This window comes from Mus pahari, chromosome 3 (assembly GCF_900095145.1).
Source record: "Mus pahari chromosome 3, PAHARI_EIJ_v1.1, whole genome shotgun sequence".
NCBI lineage: Eukaryota > Metazoa > Chordata > Mammalia > Rodentia > Muridae > Mus > Mus pahari.
In genome coordinates this window covers 76,858,338-76,879,190 of record NC_034592.1, presented here as the reverse complement: position 1 = coordinate 76,879,190, position 20,853 = coordinate 76,858,338, and the positions used below count along the sequence as shown (strand labels likewise).

At 42.9% G+C, this 20,853-nt stretch overlaps 1 protein-coding gene and 2 pseudogenes across 4 annotated transcripts; 2 read left to right on the top strand and 1 right to left on the bottom strand.

Moving 5' to 3' along the window:
- Positions 1-1,168: 1,168 nt before the first annotated feature.
- Positions 1,169-1,373, top strand: LOC110319431 (annotated as a pseudogene).
- A 4,881-nt stretch (positions 1,374-6,254) lies between these two features.
- Harbi1 (harbinger transposase derived 1) lies at positions 6,255-20,852 on the bottom strand. Of its 4 annotated transcripts, none has more exons than XM_021194212.2 (3): positions 20,451-20,852; positions 18,802-19,599; positions 6,255-7,459 (listed from the first exon to the last, which is right to left on the bottom strand). In XM_021194212.2, exons 2-3 carry the CDS (start codon positions 19,469-19,471, stop codon positions 7,080-7,082), a joined length of 1,050 nt encoding a protein of 349 aa, XP_021049871.1. In that variant the 5' UTR covers positions 19,472-19,599; positions 20,451-20,852; the 3' UTR covers positions 6,255-7,079. The 4 variants fall into 4 exon arrangements, with proteins under 4 accessions (XP_021049871.1, XP_029392309.1, XP_029392311.1 ...); XM_029536449.1 differs by having other exon boundaries at positions 20,639-20,852; XM_029536451.1 differs by having other exon boundaries at positions 20,729-20,766.
- Positions 11,108-12,383, top strand: LOC110318885 (annotated as a pseudogene).
- Position 20,853: the final 1 nt, after the last annotated feature.

The window sequence follows — 20,853 nt, the reverse complement described above, 5'->3', positions numbered from 1 at the left end:
GGTCCGGAGTTCAAATCCCAGCAACCACATGGTGGTTCACAACCATCCGTAACAAGATCTGACGCCCTCTTCTGGAGTGTCTGAAGACAGCTACGGTGTACTTACATATAATAAATAAATAAATCTTAAAAAAGAAAAGAAAAGAAAAGAAAAGTGTCCTGCTTAGTTTTTGGGTTGTTTTTTGTTTTGTTTTTTGTTTTTTTGGTCAAATTGACACAAGCTAGAATTGTCTCTTCAATTTAAAAAAATGCCTCCATCAAGCCGGAATACAATTAATTAATGATTGCTGTGGGAGGGCCTAACCCTCCCTGAGCAGATGGTCCTGGGTGACATAAGAAAGCAGGCTGAGCCAGGCAGTGGTGGCCTTTAATCCCAGCACTTAGGAGGCAGAGGCAGGCAGAGGTCTAAGTTTGAGGCCAGCCTGGTCTACAACACAAGTTCCAGGACAGCCAGGGCTACACAGTGAAACCCAAGAGCATGCAACCTTCCTTCATGGCCTCTGCTTCAGTTCTTGCCTCCAGGTTTGTAGGGGGAAAAATTGGCAGCCAAATTCAGTGCTCATGAGTCTCTAGCAGTCTAGCAGTCTCACTAGAAGTTAATGCTTGTTAGGTGGAGGGGAAAAGAGACTTGATCAGTGCCATAACTGTCCATACATTGCCCATATTCTTGTAAATAATCTCAAACTTGTTGGTTCACCAAACTAGGCTTGGCTAGAATCATTTCTTTGTTCTGTTATTGATCCTCTAACAACATATTGGGTCAAACAGGCATTGGTTCATATATCCCTAGAAAAGTCACACCACACCTACCTGTAAGGAAAACTGGGATTTGGTCTTTATCCTGGATAGGTGTGTGACTTCTCTAAGTCAGGGACAAATTGACACATACTAGGTGACAACTCAGTAGGCAAGCTATCATTTCTGGAGTCAGGTGATAAATTGGCAAATAGTTCTCCTTTGCTGTCTCCTCCTGGCTTTTGAAAAGCTTCCTTCACAGGGAGACTTTTGAGGTATGGGGTTTAGATCTAGAAACTTTATTCAGATCTGACCAGAACAGTTACAGTATTTTGAAACCTTGGCACAGTGAAAGAGAGCTAAAGACATTAATATCAAGAGTACAAGAATTTCCAGACCAGTCTCTGGCTGCTTTAGGGAGAGGTGCCACCTCCATGTCTGCACATGTGCAGTGGATGGTCACTTGGAACTGTTCCTGTTCCCTTCCTCATCAAGAGGAATAAGCAGATGTACAGCAACGAGGCCACTAATCTGAAGGCCCACAACCCTTTTAGCTACAACAAGCTGATTCACCACAAGACTTTAGGATTAGAGCCTGTGACCGATGGCAAAGAGGTCATGGCCATCGTGAAACAGTGATCTGGTCAGCAACATATCTACCACTTCTTTTTCTTTTTCTTTCTTTCTTTCTTTCTTTCTTTCTTTCTTTCTTTTTCTTTTTTCTTTTTTCTTTTCTTTTTTTTTTTTTTTTTTTTTTTTTTGAGACAGGGTTTCTCTGTATAGCCCTAGCTGGCCTGGAACTCACTCTGTAAAGCAGGTTGGCCTCGAACTCAGAAATCTGCCCGCCTCTGCCTCCCGGGTGCTGGGATTAAAGGCGTGTGCCACCACGCCCAGCTCATCTACCACTTCTTAAATGAGGACCACCATCAACCAGAATGCTTAGGCCATGCTGAGCAGCATCAGGCACATGACCTGAAAGAAAAAGAGCCACCCTGATATATCCATGGAGGCCATCTGCAGGGCCAGGGCCATCCTGGGAAGCCAGAAGCCTGTGGTGGCAAAGAGGAAACAGACACGACCCACAAAGAGCTCCAGAGCCCCACAACCCAGAACCCACGCCCCAGAAGCAATAAAGAGCCCACTGACTTAATTTCTTTTTCAAGAGAATAAGAAGTTTTCAGTTTTTTTAAAATCTGGAAACTTTGGAGACAGAGACTCAAAAGTTCCAAACTGGCTTATGTAGACAAGGCTGACCTTGAACTCTTGATCCTTCTGCCTCTGCCTCTCAAATGCTACATGGCAATGCCTGGTTCTCTGAAGTGCTAGGAACTGAGCCCAGACCTTTATGCATGTTAGGCAAGCATTCTACCAACAAAGTTATAACCCCAGAACCCTGCAGACACTTTGAGAAAAAAGCAATTGTAGTTTTACACACATGTGTAAAACTATCATCTGCAAATGGAAATACTTGAAAAACTGAGGCTAGACTACTCTGTGAGACCACAGGAAAGATGATTTATGAACAGAAATGTTGTTTCAGTGTATAGTGCCTCCTTGGTTATGCAAAAGCCCCTTTCTTCTCTGCCTAGAGCAAGAAAAGAAAAGGTCTTGTTCACCAGCAGAGATCTACGTTCCCTTTGCAGAAGTTGGTCTGAATGTGAATTTTCAATTTGACAGTGAGCAACTGAGTGCTTGTTCTTACAGAGAAGTTGATCAGAATCAGACTGAACAACAGAGATCCAGAGTTGAAATCCGTAAGCCTCTAGGGTTCTTCTGACACTGGAGGATGGATTCCTAACAAGGAACCAGATGGGTAGAAGTTGAGACCAGCCTGAGGTGTGCTGTCCTTCTGTAAGCTGGCATGGACATGTAACAGCTCACTGTTGTGCTGGTTAATTTTTTGTGCTCTAGAAGGTTCTCCTTATGGGGACTCCCTTTAAGGTAGGATAATGGTCCCCCACCCCCAGTCTCTTCCTGTTATAGTGATCAACTGGACACAGGATTTTCGGTGCTGAAGCTGTGACAGCCCCGAGCAAACCAGGATAGCTTGTCATCCTAAGAATAGACCTTACCCCTGTCAATCACACAGAATTTAGAAAGACTAAAACAGAAAAACGGACTGGAGAATGTTAATTTTGAGTCTCTCATTTCTTATACATACAATTTTGTAAAATCTTGGTGTAATGTAGAAAATAAAACAGGCCCAAGCACATGGACACACACAGGGGTAATGTCTTTCAGTTTCTTTTCTCCCCCCCCCCCCAAGCATTTGGAAGGCAAGAGGGTTGCAAGTTTGAGGATAAACTAGGCTACAGAGTTTATAAGGGAGACAAAACAAGCTATTGCTGCTAAGCTTTGCAAAGCAAGTAGAATGCTTCTTAGTGTGTGCTAGCTTCCGAGATTTATTTCCCAGCACAAAAATAAATAAAACCCAAACCAGGCATGGTGGCACACATTTTTAATCCCAACATTATGGAGACAGAGGTAAGTGGATCTCTAGAAGTTCCAGAACAGTAAGAAACCCTGTCAGAAAGAAAGAAACAAAGAAAGAGAGAAAGAAAGAAAGAAAGAAAGAAAGAAAGAAAGAAAGAAAGAAAGAAAGAAAGAAAGAAAAGAAAAGAGGAGAGAGACAGAGAGAGGAGGAGGAGGAGGAGGAGGAGGAGGAGGAGGAGGAGGAGGAGGGAGAAAAAGAAAGAAAGTAAAAACAACAAAAAGCAGATGACTGATTAAAGAAACCCTGTCTCAAAGAGAAATAGACAGACAGACAGATTTGATAGATAGGCCGGGCAGTGGTGGTGCACTTGGGAGGCAGAGGCAGGTGGATTTCTGAGTTCAAGGCCAGCCTGGTCTATAGAGTGAGTTCCAGGACAGCCAGGGATACACAGAGAAACCCTGTCTTGAAAACCAAGAAAAAAAAAAGCAAAAAACAAAACAAACAAACAAACAAACAAACAAAAAAGATAGATGATCCATCAATCTATAGATAGAGCAAGCAAAAACAATAAAAAAAAAGCAGGTGACTGATTTTGGCCTTGAATACCAGCACTACAGAGGAATAGAAGCAGGTGGATTTCTATGAACTCCAGGCTAGCCGGGGCTGTATAGTGAGTTCTAGGTCAGATAAAGCTACTTAGTCAGGCTCTTGACAAAAGTAAAACCCAAACAAACAAATGAAAACAGAGCTAGGTACTGTGTCATGTCTGTCATTCTAGTACTTGGGAGGCTAAGGCAGAAAGATTGGTGAATTTAAGGCCACCTTGAACTAAACAGTCAGTACCAGGCTAGTCATGGCTATATAATGAGATCTTATCTCAAACTAAAAAGAAAAAAAATGTACAAAGAACAAAATGTAACAAAGTCTTCATTATATAATGCTCAGAACTAGTTTCCAAACTGTCCACTGTCCCACATCCAGGTCCTCCTTGAACTCATTAAATCTACTTTCCTGCCAAGCCACCACTTCACAACAGAAGATTAGGATGAGAAACAGCATTTGGAATAGAAATAAACAGCAGATAATAATCCATAATTGTTTCTAATCTTTAGGATGAGTCACCCTCGATTTATTTCCACATTCCTCTGTCATCTGCTGTTCACTTCTTTACTTTGAACGTCACCAGATTAACACTGCCAAAGGCAGGTAGAAAATGATCCAAGAGGCCAGCTCAGAGGTGTCACATGATGAGTGACTGAGAAAATGGGAACAAGACAATCCTCAGGAAAATCTTTTTAGTCCTAGCAAAGACACCAATGTGTGAACCTAATTCACACTTGTATTATCCCTATCAGGTTATTTTTACAACAGTGAGATTTTAGAACAAGACTTGTTAGGGGATTATTTATTTCCTGGGAAGTTCTGTCTATCACTCTGCATATAATATTCTAAGGTCTAACTCTTAGTTTATTTCAAGACATGCTTTGTACTTCAGCTTTTTAAAGACAGGGCTTCCACAGTGGCCCAATCTTCTGAGAGCTGGGATTATAGTCATGAGCCACTATGCCTGGCTCTAAGACCTGTTTTCTTCCAAGGACTGTCCTCTCTACAAAGAATTCCCAAACAGACTATATAAGTATTCTTACATCATTGCCAAAGGAAACAAACCAAGTCAGGTCTGGTGGCATAGGTCTGAAATCCCAGCTATTCAGGAGGCTGAAGTAGGAGGATCAGAAGTTTAAGGTGTGTCTAGACTAGCGAGTTCAAAGCCAGCTTGGGCAACACAATAATAAAATGGAAGAAAAAAAAGTGAGCGTGCTGACAAGATGGCTCAGTGGGTAAGAACACTGACTGCTCTTCTGAAGATCCTGAGTTCAAATCCCAGCAACCACATGGTGGCTCACAACCACCCGTAATGAGATCTGACGACCTCTTCTGGTGTGTCTGAAATCAGCTACAGTGTACTTACGTATAATAATAAATAAATCTTTGGGTCTGAGTGAGCAGGGACTGAGTAAGCAGGGCTGACTGGAACAGAGGTCATAAAATTCAATTCCCAACAACCACATGAAAGCTCACAACCATCTGTACAGCTACAGTGTACATACATACATACATACATACATACATACATACATAAATCTTTTCTTTTTAAAGTGAGCTAAGGATATGGCTCTGAGGAAGAGCACTTGCATGCTATGCAGAAAGCAGGCTCTGTAAATTTAATCTCAAAGTTGCCACATTAAAAAGGAAAAAAGGATGCTGGGTGTGGTGGCGCACGCCTTTAATCCCAGCACTCAGGAGGCAGAGGCAGGCAGATTTCTGAGTTCGAGGCCAGTCTGGTCTACCAAGTGAGTTCCAGGACAGTCAGGGCTACGCAGAGAAACCCTGTCTCGAAAAACAAAACAAAACAAAAAACACAAGAAAACAAAACAAAAAAGGAAAAAAAGAAAGAAACATCAGGCCATCAACATACATCAGAAGGAGGCTGCAGAGATGGCTCAGAGGTTAAGAGCACCAACTGCTCTTCCAGAGGTTCTGAGTTCAATTCCCAGCAACCACATGGTGTCTTACAACCATCTGTAATGGGATGTGATACCCTCTTCTGGTGTGTCTAAGACAGTGACAGTATACTCATATATATATAATAAATGAATTAAAAAAAGAAAAAGATACTTCAACAGGTAGAGAGGCTTGTTGGCAAATCTGATAGGAGTTTAATCACTCACAAGTTGTCCTCTGAGCTCTATACATGCACCATGCACCCCTCCCACACAATAAATGAATTTTATAAATTTGTAGGAATCTCTTGCTCATTGAACTGCCAAGGTCTTTATGAGTCTTTGTAAAGTATAAACTTGGATTTTATCTATAATTTAATTACTTTATTCAAATCTGCTCAGTCCTTAACCCCATTTAGCCTCTAACTCTGACTCAAGAGTGAACCAGGAGAACTGGAATTCAGATATTCCCTCAAGTAACGAGATCCAAATCACAGTTCAGTTAGTGCTGGCAAACTAAGGATGGTGGCTTTCCACTCTCCTTAATGTCCTCTACAAAACAATCCCACAAGTGCAGTCCAGAAGTAGTTCTTTTCTCTTTATTTTTTTATTTTTGAAAGATTTATTTAGTGTGTGTGTGTATACTGTTGTTGTCCTCAGACACACCAGAAGAGGGACTGTATCCCATTATAGATGCTTGTGAGCCACCATGTGGTGCTGGGAGAGCAGTCAGTGACATCTCTCCAGCCCTTCTCTTTATTTTTACTGTTTCTTTCTTTCAGTTTTAGGGATCAATACATCACACATGCTAGGCAAGTGCTCACTTACTTATATTAGAAGATCATTTCTCAACTAAATTCATTCTTTCTTTCTGTTTGCCTATGTAGACAGCAAAGAAGAAAAACAAAGACTCAGGGCACCAGGCAGGATAGCTTACACCAGTATTTGGGAGGCTGAAGCAGGAGAGCTGTTACAAGCTCCAGGCCATCCTGGGTTATACAGTGAGTACCAGGACAGCCTATGCTATATAAAAAACTGTCTCACACAAACTAGCAATAAATGAATAAAAAATAAATCAGGACAAACAATTTTCCTTTGAGATCTCCAGACAATTGAAACAACAAAATTCTTTGGCTATGTGTTGTTTTCTCCTTTATTGTGTGATTTTTGCTCTTGCAACTAGTGAACTTTCAAAAGAATAGTGCACAGCCTGGGGTTCAGTGCACATTAGGGAAACACTGTCTTGATTTTGGTCTAGCTGACACATCTTGCCCTCCTGAAACTTTAAACGTTAATTTATGACAAGTGCACACATTCAGTACTACTGGATGACTGAACTGCCCAGTGGCCAGTAAGGGGGAAAGTTGTTGGTTTATTCTGGAAAGCCTTTCTCCTCCCTCTACCCTCATTCTAACTGAAATGAGTGAGTATCAGCTCCTGCCGGATCCTGTCAGCCTCTAAGTCCAGAGTCTCCATCTGTTCATACTCCCCCTCAGGGGGCTGCTCAATGGGTCCAGTCACTGGAGAGGACCAAACATCCATGCCGTGGTCCAGGGAAATGTTGTGAAGGACACAACAAGCTAAGATGATGTGGCTTGATTTCTCCGGTGAGTACTGCAGCGCCCCTTTGGATCCATCCAGGCACCGGAACCGACAGCAGAGGGTCTGCACCGTCTTCTCAATCACACTGTGAGTTGCAGAATGAGCCCTGTTATAGTGATACTCCGCTGGAGTCTCAGGGACAGGTAGTGGTGTCAAGAGCCAGGAACGGAGAAAGAAGGAACTGTCACCTGCATGAAAAGCCAAAGAGAACGTGACTGTGAATGGATTACAAACAGAAAGTGAAAAATTCAGGCTAGTTGTGGTGCTCATGACAGGTCTCTGTGTTCAAGATGCTGAAACAGGAAATCTACCTCAAGTTCCAGGCCGCCCTGAACTGCATAGTGAGACCTTGTCTCACAGAACAAGTCAGGGACGTTTGGAATCACAGTGAAGAAGGACAGGAAATTAAACAGGCTTTGGAGCCATACCATACCATGGCATAAAAAACAGAAGAAAATGTTGGCATAACAAAGTATGGGGAGGAAGAGTGATGGCTCAGAGGTTAAAAGTGCAGGCTGTGGGAGGCAGAGGCAGGTGGATTTCTGAGTTTGAGGCCAGCCTGGTCTACAGAGTGAGTTCCAGGACAGCCAGGGCTATACAGAGAAACCCTGTCTTAAAAGAACCAATAATAAAAAAGAAAAGTACAGGCTGCTCTTACAGAGGACCTAGATTCAATTCCTAGCACCTACATGTAGCTTATATCGTCTGTAACTCTAGCTCCAGGGAAATCAACACTCTTTTCTGGCATCCAAGGACACAAGCACACACATATAATATACATATATGCAGGTAAACTCTTATACACATAAAATAAAAATACTTTTAAATAGAGAGCACAAACTAGTAATGATTGGCCCCTCTCCCCTTCTCTCTGAAGCATGTCTGATGCCCACAGTTCTTTATTGCCCCTTCCCTTTTCTCTCTGGTGATGGTGACAGTAGGTGATGAATGACAAGACCTCAAGCCAACTCCAGTATAGGCAGCACAAAGGAGGAATGTCTGTACTTGGGAGGCTGAAGTAAGAAGAATGCCAGTGAGGCCAGCCTTGTCTACACAGTGAGAACCCATCAGAAACAAAATGGCACCGCGTAAGGCGGTGTTGGTTGGCAATAGCTTTGACTAAACTCAATGGACAAAGAGCTGAGAGCTAACAAATTCACTTCCAAGAGCACCTGAAGGAAGAAAGCAGAGACACAGGAATCCAATTATTGGCCTTTTCTTTCTTGGTCTTTTATTTCTTAACTTTTCTTGGGGAGAACTCAGGGCCTTGCACAAATAAAGACACACCCCGTCTTAGCGAAGAGCCCTCAAAATTCTCTGTCTGTTTTACACTTGCTTCTCTTTTTCTCGAGCATAGTTTCATGTAACCCAGCTGGCCTGGACCTTGCTAAGCAGCTAAGGATAACCTTGAATTCCTGATCCTCCTTCCTTTACCCCAAGTGCTAGAGTTATAGGCATGTATGTCACCATTCCACCAGAAGGTTTCAGATTCAGAGATACTGCTCTTTATAAAAGGCTTGATAAAAATGATAAAGGGGGCTGGTGAGATGACTCAGTGGGTAAGAGCACCCGACTGTTCTTCCAAAGGTCCAGAGTTCAAATCCCAGCAACCACATGGTGGCTCATAACCATCCGTAACAAGATCTGACGCCCTCTTCTGGAGCATCTGAAGACAGCTACAGTGTACTTACATATAATAAATACATAAATCTTTAAAAAAAATGATAAAGGGTCAGATGGGGTGGCATATATCTTTAATCCCAGCACTCGGGAGCCAGAGTCAGGCAGATCTCTGTGGGTTTGAAGCCAGCCTGGTCTACAATGTGAGACCCTGTCTCAAACAAACAAATCAACCTCAGCTCCCTAAACAGGATACCAATTTTACAAATCTATAAATAGAAAGCATTCAAGAAAAAAAAAAAGATCTTCTAACAGAAGATCTAAAATCACTCAAGAGGGACACTTCTAATTTTACTATTAAGTTTCATCTCTGCTTTCCCAGGGATTTGTCTTCCCAGTGCTGAGAAGAGTAAGAGCTGTGATTGCAGTAGCCATCAGGACTCAGGGGTGCTAGACTCTTGGATACTGCAATCACATAATAATGCTTGTGTAACACGATCTGGGGAAACATGAATATGATGATGCAAACAACCATAATGAGAAGAGATCAGAGTGGATTCAAATAACAAACAGAAGGCATTTCCTTTAAGTGACTTCCTTATTAGAGGATCCTGGGAAGTCCTAAGAAAAGCAAACACAAATGGGGGCAAAGTCCTAGTCCAAGAGAACAATGCTTTTATAATGTGTGATCGTCCTGAGAAACAGAGCGGCCTCCACAGAGCTGTGACTTCTTAGCCCCTGAGAACCAAGGGCAGCACTGTCCTCCTAACCAGCCACCAGGTTCTCCTAAAACAGAGATAGCCACTGTTCCAAAAATAATAAAGACTTCTTTCATTTTGGAGCTTATGTTTCTAAGACTGGATTAGCTGAAAATAACTGAGATGTCTCACAAAAATTTTAAGTTTATATTTAGCTGGTTTTCTTTTTTGGGACTGAGTCTTATTCTGTAGACCTAAACTCCCTAGGTAGCTCATGCTGACCTTAAATTCACAGCAATCCTCTTGCTTCAGCCTCCTAAGTGCTGGGATTATAGGCATGAACTACCACTTTTGTTTTGTTTTGAAGCCAGGGTCTCATGTAGTTCAGGCTTCTGAGCTTCGGATATGATGCTCTTGTTTCTACCTCTGAAATGCTGGGATTACAAGCATACACCAGTTCCCACTCTTCTTTTAACTGACCTCACTCTTCTAAAGACTATCTTAAAAAAATAAAAAAACAAAACAAAACAAACAAACAAACAAACAAAGGGCTGTCGAGATGGCTCAGAGGGTAAGAGCACTGACTGCTTTTCTTGAGTTCAAATCCCAGCAAACACATGGTGGCTCACAACCACCCGAAATGAGATCTAACTCCCTCTTCTGGCGAGTCTGGTTTTTTTTGTTTGTTTGTTTGTTTGTTTGTTTTTGGTTTTTTTCGAGACAGGGAACTCACTCTGTAGACCAGGCTGGCCTCGAACTCAGAAATCCACCTGCCTCTGCCTCCCGAGTGCTGGGATTAAAGGCGTGCGCAACCACGCCCGGCGTTTTGTTTTGTTTTTGAGACAGGGTTTTTCTGTATAGCCCTGGCTGTCCTGGAACTCACTTGGTAGACCAGGCTGGCCTCGAACTCAGAAATCCGCCTGCCTCTGCCTCCTGAGTGCTGGGATTAAAGGCGTGCGCAACCACCAGACTCAGCCCTTCTGGCGAGTCTGAAGACAGCTAGATATACTAATAAATAAATCTTTAAAAAAAAAAAAGGATGTAGAGCAAGCAATGATGGTATACACAACAATCCAGCCAGAGCTAAAAAGAGAAAATGGGGGAGAAAGATGGAAACATGGGGCTGGATCCTAGATGGCTCAGAGTAATGGTGCTTAATACAAATACAAAGCCTGAGGGTCTAGGTTTGATCCCTGGAACCAACGTGTGGAAGGAGAGAAGTAACTCCTGCAAACTGTCCACATGAATATAAAAATGTCTTAAAAGAATACTATAAACAATAATGAAAATAATATAACACACTGAACAGCGATGAATACAGGGACTGTTACAGGTGATAAGCACGTTTGGGCTCAGCATAAAACCCTTCCTCAGAAAAACAAAACAAAAAACAAACAACAAAAACCAAAAAATCAGGAGCAGGGCAGGATGGCTCAGTGGGTGAAGCAATTGATAACCTGAATTCAATCCCTGGGACTAACACAAAGGTGGAAACAGAGAATCAATTCCAAGTTCAAGATGGAGGATGCAGAAGTAATTAATTCCCCAAAGAAGCATAAGAAGAAAAAAGACTGGAAGTCATTACAAGAAGAAGATGTAGCCAAAATACAACATGCTGAAGAATTTCTTATCAAACCAGAATCCAAAGTGGCTCAATTAAACACTTCTCAGTGGCCCTTGTTTCTAAAGGACAGGTTTCATTGATTTTGACAAGCCCTCTAACCCCTCTTCCCATGAGGTGGTAGCCTGGATCCGACAAAGTATTCAGGTAGAGAAGACTGGCCACAGTGGCACACTGGATCCCAAAGTGACTAGTTGTTTAATTGTGTGCATTGAACGAGACAGTCCTTTGGTGAAATCACAACAGAGTGCAGGCAAAGAGTATGTTGGAGTTGTCCGGCTGCACGGTGCTATTGAAGGGGGTACTCAGCTTTTTAGAGTCCTAGAAACTCTGACAGGAGCCCTGTCTCAGCAACCCCCACTTATTGCTGCAGTAAAGAGGCAGCTTCGAGTGAGGACTGTCTACGAGAGCAAAATGACAGAATATGACCCTGAAAGAAGACTAGGAATCTTGTGGGTGAGCTGTGAAGCTGGCCCGTCCATTCTGGCACTATGTGTACACCTTGGTTTGTTACTGGGAGTTGGTGGTCAGAGGCAGGAACTTTGGAGGGTGTGTTCTGCAGTCATGAGTGAGAAGAGGTGAATGCAATCTGCTATGGGGCCAAGACTATGCTTCCTGGTGTTCTTCAATAGGAGGATGGCATTGAGGTCAACCAGGAGATTGTGTTTATTACTACTAAGGGGGAAGCTATCTGCATGGCGACTGCATTGATGACGACAGCAGTGATTTCTGCCTGTGACCATGGTATAGTAGCCAAGATAAAGAGGGTGGTCATGGAAAGAGACAATTAGCCTCAAAAGTGGGGTTTAGGTCCAAAGGGGAGTCAGAAGATGATCAAGCAGGGCCTTCTGGACAAGCATGGCAAACCCACAGACACTGGCCCTGCCACATGGAAACAGGATTCCATTGACTATCGTGATTCTGGTAAGACAGCACTGGTTGCTGAAGCAGGACAAACTCCTCAGTTAGCTGCTGAAGCAGTAAACATCGTAAAAAGGAAACGGGATAGTGGGAGTGAAAGTGAACTGTTCCCTAGTTGAAGAAGGAAAAGAAGAAGGATAAAAAGCCCAAAACTGTGCTAGAAAGAGGGGCGAGACAGGAGATGGGAACAGTGACCCCACCAAAAAGAAAAAGAAGAAGAAAGCAGAAGTGGTGGAAGAGATGTCTGAATAGTATAAACCACTTCTTGAAGCATTATGTCCAGCTGGGAGGAGAAAAAAAAGCCTTATTGAAAAATCTTTTTGTTGAGGGACTAGAACAGAGGTCCCAAACAGAGTAGAAAGTTCTGGTACACTTTTAGCTGCCACTTGTGACCTCAATGGTTAGCTGGTGTGGCCGTCTCATCCCATCCTGTCCTGTTTTAAGGATATGAGAGATAAAATCCAACCCCTCTGCTTGCTTGAGGAAGCCACACCTTTAGACATGGTATGGCCTAGAAACTATCTTCAGCTATTTACTAATGACCATTTTCAACAATGCCATAGAGAGTCCTCTCCTACTTAGTTTTTTAAAAAAGTTTGTAGGGGCTGGTGAGATGGCTCAGTGGGTAAGAGCACCCGACTGCTCTTCCAAAGGTCTGGAGTTCAAATCCCAGCAACCACATGGTGGCTCATAACCATCTGTAACAAGATCTGACACCCTCTTCTGGAGGAAGACAGCTACAGTGTACTTACATATAATAAATAAATAAATCTAAAAAAAGAAAAAGAAAAGAAAAAAAAAGTACTGTATATATAAAAAAAAAGTTTGTAAAAATTAAATCTGCTAGTCGGGCAGTGGTGGCGCACGCCTTTAATACCAGCACACAGAAGGCAGAGCCAGGCGGATTTCTGAGTTCGAGGCCAGCCTGGTCTACAAAGTGAGTTCCAGGACAGCCAGGGCTATACAGAGAAACCCTGTCTCGAAAAAACAAAACAACAACAACAACAACAAAAAGCATTCCTGTTAGATTTAGATTTACTAACTGATAATCTTGGACTTGCAGAACAAAAATGATAATATTTTTATTAAAAATCTGGGGTTTGTGTCCAAAAATCAAAACAAAACAAAACCAAACCCTAAAGGTTTCTGATCTGACACAAATGCTATGGAACGTATGCACCAAACACTTACACATTACACATATTTCACACACACACACACACACACACACACACACATGCACAAAATAAAAATAACAAGTTCTGTAGTCACTAGCTGGTTAAAATTCAAGCATCACTGGAAAATAGATACTCATGAGGAGATTAGGATTAGATGGGGAGCGGATTATAAATGCTTATGCGATCACTCAGTCACCCATAAGAAATTCTGGGCGATCTTACCCAAAGCTGCTTAACAGCACTAGCCTAAGAGCTGAAGAACTAAGAACTCAAGCTGACTGCTGTGTGTGTGCTTAGAACCTGGGAGTTTAGGTAATACACCTATGGGGACAGCTAAGGATAATAACAGGAAGGGATGGTTCAAAAGGAACTTAAAGTGGAGAGTGATGGTGGATACCTGTAATCTCAGCTACCTCAATCTGAGCCAAGAGAATCATGCTCTTTAAGCCAGTCTGGGAAACAGTGAGATGCCTACTTCAAAAAAAAAAAAAAAGACAAGAAAAGAAAAAGGAATTTAAATATTCTATGCCTATCAGTTTCCTCTTTTATAAAAAACATTGATAATATTTGCCTTAAAAAAAAAAAATAAGCAGGGTCTCCTGTTTCCCTGGCTGGTCTTGAATTTCCTTGTAATACTAGCACTAAGGAGGCTGAGGCTGGAGGATTATGAGTTCAAGGCCATCTTAGGAGTCAGTTTGAGGCCAAGCTTGAAGTCAAATCAAAATCCTGTTTAGAAAAACAATGTAACAGTAGATGTTGTGTGGAAATGGCATGTGTAACTGACGACAGTTAGATGTTGCAACCCCCAACTGTGGGGGTCTGCCCACTTGGCAATGGGGTGGTTTCTCTTTAATGGGGCATTTAAAAATTAAAGACAGGTATTTCCTGAGCATCTACTAAATAGCAAGCACTTCATTTTGATCACATAGAGTACAAATGTACTAGGGGTTTTCCAATAACAGAGAGGTATCCCAACACTTTTGATAAAGCTTTTTTTTTTTTTTCAGACAATTCTCACTATGAGGTTAATGTTGTCTTGAAACTTGAAACCCTGCCTGGGTATCCTTCATACACTTCTTTTTATCCCCCTCTTCCTCCTTCCCTTCTTTTCTTTCTTCTCTTTCCTGATACAGAATCCCATGTAACCTAGTGTAACGTACATTGTATCAGCAAACTCTCATGTACTGTTAGGAGTTCATTGAGAAATTAGGCTCTAGAATCAAGGGTTTCTCCCCAAGTTCAGACCCAAGCACATTCACCTCTGTGTTTTTCAAGGCTCCCGGTCTGGAGATGGGCTGCCTGCTCCAAACTCTGTGAGGAGAAGAGAACAAGAAAATAGCCCTACAGTCAAAACATCCTCTTCTTGGAATGGCTGGAAGGAGAGCCATATCAACAGATATTTACTAGTTAGCCCATGATATGAATGTCCCACAGTGAGAAAGACAAGCTGGAGGAAGTTCAGCAAGGGCAGCTGGTTCACAGAGAGAAAACTCAACCAGGGACTCCAGTTGACTGCTTCAAATTCTCCAGCCCTCAGATACAGCAGAGACTGAGGCAGAGGGATCACTTGAGCAGAGGAGTTCTTAGACAAAAGAAAAGAGCCGGGCACGGCAGCACATACCTGTAATAAAAGCATTTGGAAAATTAGGCAGGAAGATGAAGAGTTTCTGCTACTTATTAAGGTCATGGCCAACCTGAGTGTTCTGTATTGTTCAGAGATGATCTACAATAGCCATGCTTTTAGTCTTTTTAGTTTTTGTTTTTGTTTTTGAGACAGGGTTTCTCTGTATAGCCCTGGCTGTCCTGGAACTCACTTGGTAGACCAGTCTGGCCTCGAACTCAGAAATCCACCTGCCTCTGCCTCCCGAGTGCTGGGATTAAAGTCCTGCGCCACCACGTCCGGCTTGCTTTTAGTCTTGAATAAGCAAATTTATTAAGTAAGTTGCAAACAAAAGTAAAAGAATATATAGCAAGTGATAGGTAGATAGATGGATAGATATAGACAGACAGACAGACAAATATCAAATAAGGGCTTAAGACATCCAGTAGAAAGTAGGTGGATCTTTGTGAGTTTAAGGCTAGCCTGGTCTACAAAGAGAGTTCCAAAACGACCAGCGCTACACAGAGAAACCATGTCTCGATGAAACAAAGAAAACATAATATGTTGTATATTACATAGCCCTGTCCTGTTGTTTATTTAAGAGTATAGCTTCAGAGGTGTGGGGGTTTGAGTAAGAATGGCCCCTACAGACTCATGTGCATGAATGCTTGGCCAATAGGGAGTGTCACAAGGTGCCCTTGTTGGAGTAGGTGTGGACTTATAGGAGGAAGAGTCACTGGAGGTGGGCTTTCAGGTCTTAAAGGCTCAAACCTGGCCAGGGCCAGTCTGTCTGAGTCTCCTTCTACAAAACAAGATGTAGAACTCCCAGCTTCTTCTCCAGTATGCTTGATGTCATCATGTTTCCACCATGACAATAATGGACTGAACTTCTGAACTTGTAAGCTAGTCCCAATTAAATGTGTTCCTCTGTAAGAGTTGCCTTGGTCATAGTGTCTCTTCACAGCCCTGCACTGTCACACACACACATCCTACCCCCTCACCCTGACAAGGGGCTAGAGAAAAAGCCCAGCTGTTCTTCCAGAAGACGTGAGTTTGGTTCCCAGCTCACAGCTATCTGTAACTCCAGCTACAGGATATCTAATACCTTCTACAGGCCTCTGCAGGTACCAGGCACACACATGGTACACAGACATACAAAACACCCATACAGATTTAAAAAAAGGAAAAAATAAAGCTCGAACAAAGCTTTCTGGCTTGAGAGTTTCATTGTTTCTAACAGTATACTTGACAGCTGAGTAGTCACTTTGGTTCACACTACTTAATGTTGAACAAACTCTTATCTGGCTCAGCTCACTGAGTCGGCCTTTAAATGAGACTTAGTCTATACAAGCAGATTGGAGAAGCAAGTTCTTTTTTTGTTTGTCTGTTTTTGTTTTTACAGGGTTTTTCTGTATAGTCCTGGCTGTCTTGGAACTCACGCTGTAGACCAGGTTGGCCTCAAACTCAGAGATCACCTGCCTATGCGTTCTGAGTGCTGAGATTAAAAGTGTGTGCAACCACTTTCTGGCAGCACCACTGGTATTACAGTCACCATTTTACAGATGATAACAATTATTGCCCCTACATACTATATAAAACTTTTTGGGAGGAGGCGGTTCTGAGACAGGGTTTCTCTGTATAGCCCTGGCTGTCCTGGAACTCACTTTGTAGACCAGGCTGGTCTCGAACTCAGAAATCTGCCTGCCTCTGCCTCCCTAGTGCTGGGATAAAGGCGTGCGCCACCACGCCCAGAGCCTTTATATACGATAATTAACAAGCTCTGTTCTGGTAAGCATTTTTTGGCTCATCTGTGTGTATGTGTTTTGAGGTTAGCGATCAACTAGACCAGAGGTCTGCGGTCGCTTCCTCCCTAGGGCTAGAATCGTGTGCACCGCCATGCCTTTTTTGTTGTTGTTGGTTTTGCTTTTTTGGTTTTTTTTTTTTTTTGAAACATGGGTTCAATGCCTGGGACCCCATCCTTGAATAGTATCAAGCTCGGGTCTCTGGAGTCAAATGGTAAGCACGTTCCCGCTAAGCTATCTCCCGAGTCTCTACAACAATGGTTCTCAAACTCGGGGTCGGAACCCCTTGGGGAGGCCAAATGAACCCTCCCCAGGAGTCGTCTAAAACCTACAGAAAACACAGATATTTACATTACAGTTCACTTCAGTGAGTGGCAAGATTATAGTTATGATAGAAAGAAAAATAATTTTATGATTGTGGGTCATCACCACACGAGGAACTGTATTAAAGGGTCACAGCATTGGGGAGGCTGAGAAGCGCTGGTCTGCAGGGTTGTTTCTGTAGCTACTGCTGGCAATACAAAGTCTTGTGATCTTGGTTTTCTGTTTGTTTTGACTTTGTGTTTGTAAATCAAGGCGATTTTGAATCCCTGATCCTCTTGACCCCTCTTCCCAAATGCAGGACTTGCATGTTCTGCTACAAAGGTCTTATTTTACATGTCCATGAACACAGAACTCCAAAATAAATTTTTAGAAGAGTGAAGGCAAATAATAATTATTATTCTTAGTTTAATTAAAAAAAAAAAGCATGTGTGTGTGTGTGTGTGTGTGTGTGTGTGTGTGTGTGTGTTTTAGTATGCCCATGTGGGTTCAAGTACCTTTAAGGGACCAGAAGAGAACATGCATCCCTAGTGCTGGAGTTACAGGCTTCCCAATGTGGGTGTTGGGAACTGAATTCAGTTCTGGAAAGGCAGGTAATCTCTAAGTCATCTCTCCAGCCCCCTGTTTAGTTTTTGAGATAGGGGGTCATGTACCACAGGCTAGCCTCAAGCTTCCTATGTATTTGAGGATCACCTTGAATTTCTGATACTCCTGCCTTCTTAGTACTGGGAATGCAATTATGCACAACAGCCAAGGCAGTGCTGAGGACTGAACCCAGGACCTCCTACACTACTAACTGAGCTACACTCCTAGTCCTTTACTTTTGAGATAGGGTCTCCCTTTACATCCAGGTTGGCCTGGAACACTGTGCCTGGAACTTAAGAGCCTTTTGCCTCAGCCTACCCAGTCTAGGGATTACAAGCATATAAAAAACCACTCAGTTTAAATAGTGTTTCTGTTTAAAATTTTTCTAGATTTATTTTATGTGTATCGGTCTTAGGTATGTATATCTGTGTACCATGTGCACACCTTACACTGTGGAGGTCAGAAGAAAGCTTTCGGTTCCTTGGAACTGGAGTTATGGGTATTTGTGAGCCTTTATGTGGGTGATGGGAATCAAACCCAGGCCCTCTTCAAGAACAAGTGCTCTTAATCACCAAGATACCTCTCCATCCCTTAAATACTAATTTTTTTTTAAAAAATCAATGTGCAAATGTTGAGGGTTCTGTGGTAAATTCCTTGCCTGGCATTCCCAAGCCTTGGGTTTGATTCCTAGTACAGGAATAGTAATAAAAATAATTATGAGGATATGGTGGTATACACTTTTTGTTTGTTTGTTTGTTTTTTGGTTTTTGTTTTTTAATTGGTTTTTCGAGACAGAGTTTCTCTATGTAGCCTTGTATGTCCTGGGACTCACTCTGTAGACCAGGCTGGCCTTGAACTCAGAAATCCGACTGCTTGGGCCTCCCAAGTGCTGGGATTAAAGGCATGTGCCAACACTACCCAGCGGTGGTATATACTTTTAATTCCAGCACTTAAGAGACCAAGGCAAATGAATCTCTGAGTCCAAGGCTACATCTAAAATTCCAGGCTACATAACAAGTTACCGGTCTCAAAAAGAAATCTTTTAAAAGGCCCAGAGAGTTGTCACCAGAGGTCACAGGATAAACAAAGAATGAAGAGTAAGACTATAGAATCTCAGATTTCACCCACTCTCTTGCATAACTTTTCTATGAACATAAACTGAAGATTTATATTTGCAAACTTACCAAGAAGCCAGCTATCTTTGGGCATCGCAGTTTCAAACTGACTGGTTAAAGAAGACCGTTGTAGCACAGCACAGTCCTGGAGGCTGCCTGGCCAATTTGTCTCCACAGTCATCAGTGCCCCTCTGATGTCACACACCACCAGGCAGTTTAGAGAATGCAGACCCTTTCGGTTCACATAAGAGAGGTCTTCGGCATTTGGTGCCTTGATCGCTACATGGATACAGTCAGCCACCCCTATCACCCCTGGCATCCCTGCCAATCCATAGAACTCATCCTTTAGAGACTGCATGGCAGCTTCATCAGCTGGAAAGTGAATAAACTGTGAGGCCCGTTCCACAAGGGCTTCAGTGACATTGGCAACACAGCGACTCATAGAGGCTTGGCTAATTCCAATTGCATCTCCCATCCGAGTCTGGAAGGACCCTGAGGTATAAAACCCTAATGCTGCCAGGATCTGTGTCTCAGGGCTAATAGCCCTAGATCGCTGAGTAGGCCGAGAAAGGCTTGCTCCCAAGAGTTCCACTAAGTAGTAAATGAATTGTCGGGGAAATCCATACATGGACATCAAGTATTCGTCAGTCACATCATCCAGCTTAAAACGGTCCAAGGTCCGGTGACCTCGGCCATACAGCAAGAGATCACAGTCAAGCACTGTTATTGGTATAGCCATTGCTAATGTGGAGGTCCTCTTCTATCTGCTTTCCCTGAATTTTTCCCAACGAAGAGGCTGGCACAAAAAGTATCAGAATTCAGCAGCTAACCATCAGTTAAATGGCTCTGACATTTATAATCTTCTTTCTGTAAATGTTAATTAAAAGAAAAAAATAATTAGAACAGTATCCAAACCATACCAAATGACTCAAAACCTACAACACCTTTTTCAGCAATTCATTTGTTAACTCTAGATTTATCTCCACTGACTCACTACTGTATGACAAACTTGATCTCATTTGCAGACAATAGTTCAATCCCAGTGGCTCATTTGATGCCTGGCATTTCATCTGAGAACAACAAATGAGAACTAACAATTCACAAGGTGAAAGAGGTCTGTGGCAACCAGGAGACAGCTGACAAGTTGTAAACACCTTAAGGGTTACTCAGAGGTCTGTTTTGCAAGGCTCTATGGCTCCAAAGATGTGGGTGTAAAACCAGTCCAACTAGGGATGTAGAAGACCAAAGGGGGTTGGGGGGAAAGGAAGGAAAGAGGGGAAGAAAGACAGTCTGTGACCCTGACTGGGGACCTACATTGTCTGCTGTAACAGGCCTTCCCTTCATCTCAAGAGACCCAAATCACGAAGCTTTAGGCTAGAAAGGAAGGAAGAGTAGCCAGCAAAAAAGGAAGGAAAGGAGGAAGAAACTAAGTGAACCAGGTAGGTCTGGAACACCGAGACCACTTTTACAACCCGCTTTCAAAATAATTATTAAGGGACCAAGATGGCTCTGAGGGCACAGGGTTTGACTGTGAAGCCTGGTGAAATAAATGAGTTGGCTATCTGAGGTCCATATGGTGGAAAGAAAGAAACGCCCAACATCCTTGCCACAGCACGCCCGCATCCAATACATAAATGTATTTAAAAAAAAAAAAAAAGTTAATTCCTTTAAAAGTCGTGTAAGTAAAGATGCCCCAGCCAGGAACGGGCTCACTGTACTTGGGAAGTGTAGACCAGAGGATCATGTGCTAGGCAAGCGTGGACTACACGAGCGCCAGTCAAAACAAAGTAAAACAAAACAAAAAGCTCCTAAGGCTGGTCCATACTGTAAGGTTAGCATTCTGGAAGTAGGGTAGATTCGCCGCGTGTTCCATGCCTGCTGGTGCTACATTACGTTCAAAGCTAACCTGAGTTACACAGCGAGACCTTGTCTCAGAAATAGCAAGATAACCAAAGTCTGACTGCTCGGTCCAGAGTAACCGAACGCTGATCGCCACCTTTCCGTAGCTACCGGATTATCCGGAGCACACTCCACCCTCCGGGCCGAAGAAAGCCCGCCTCCGGAACCCACGGCCGCACACAAGCCGCCACGGTGCGCAACAGCCGCACCGCCCCTTCCGCG

Coding starts and splice junctions, on each gene's coding strand:
- Harbi1 (XM_021194212.2), bottom strand. CDS start 19,471: ATGGCTATACCAATAACAGTGCTTGACTGTGATCTCTTGCTGTATGGC. Junction 7,460..18,801: donor CAAAGATAGCTGGCTTCTTG/GTAAGTTTGCAA, acceptor CTTTTCATGCAG/GTGACAGTTCCTTCTTTCTC.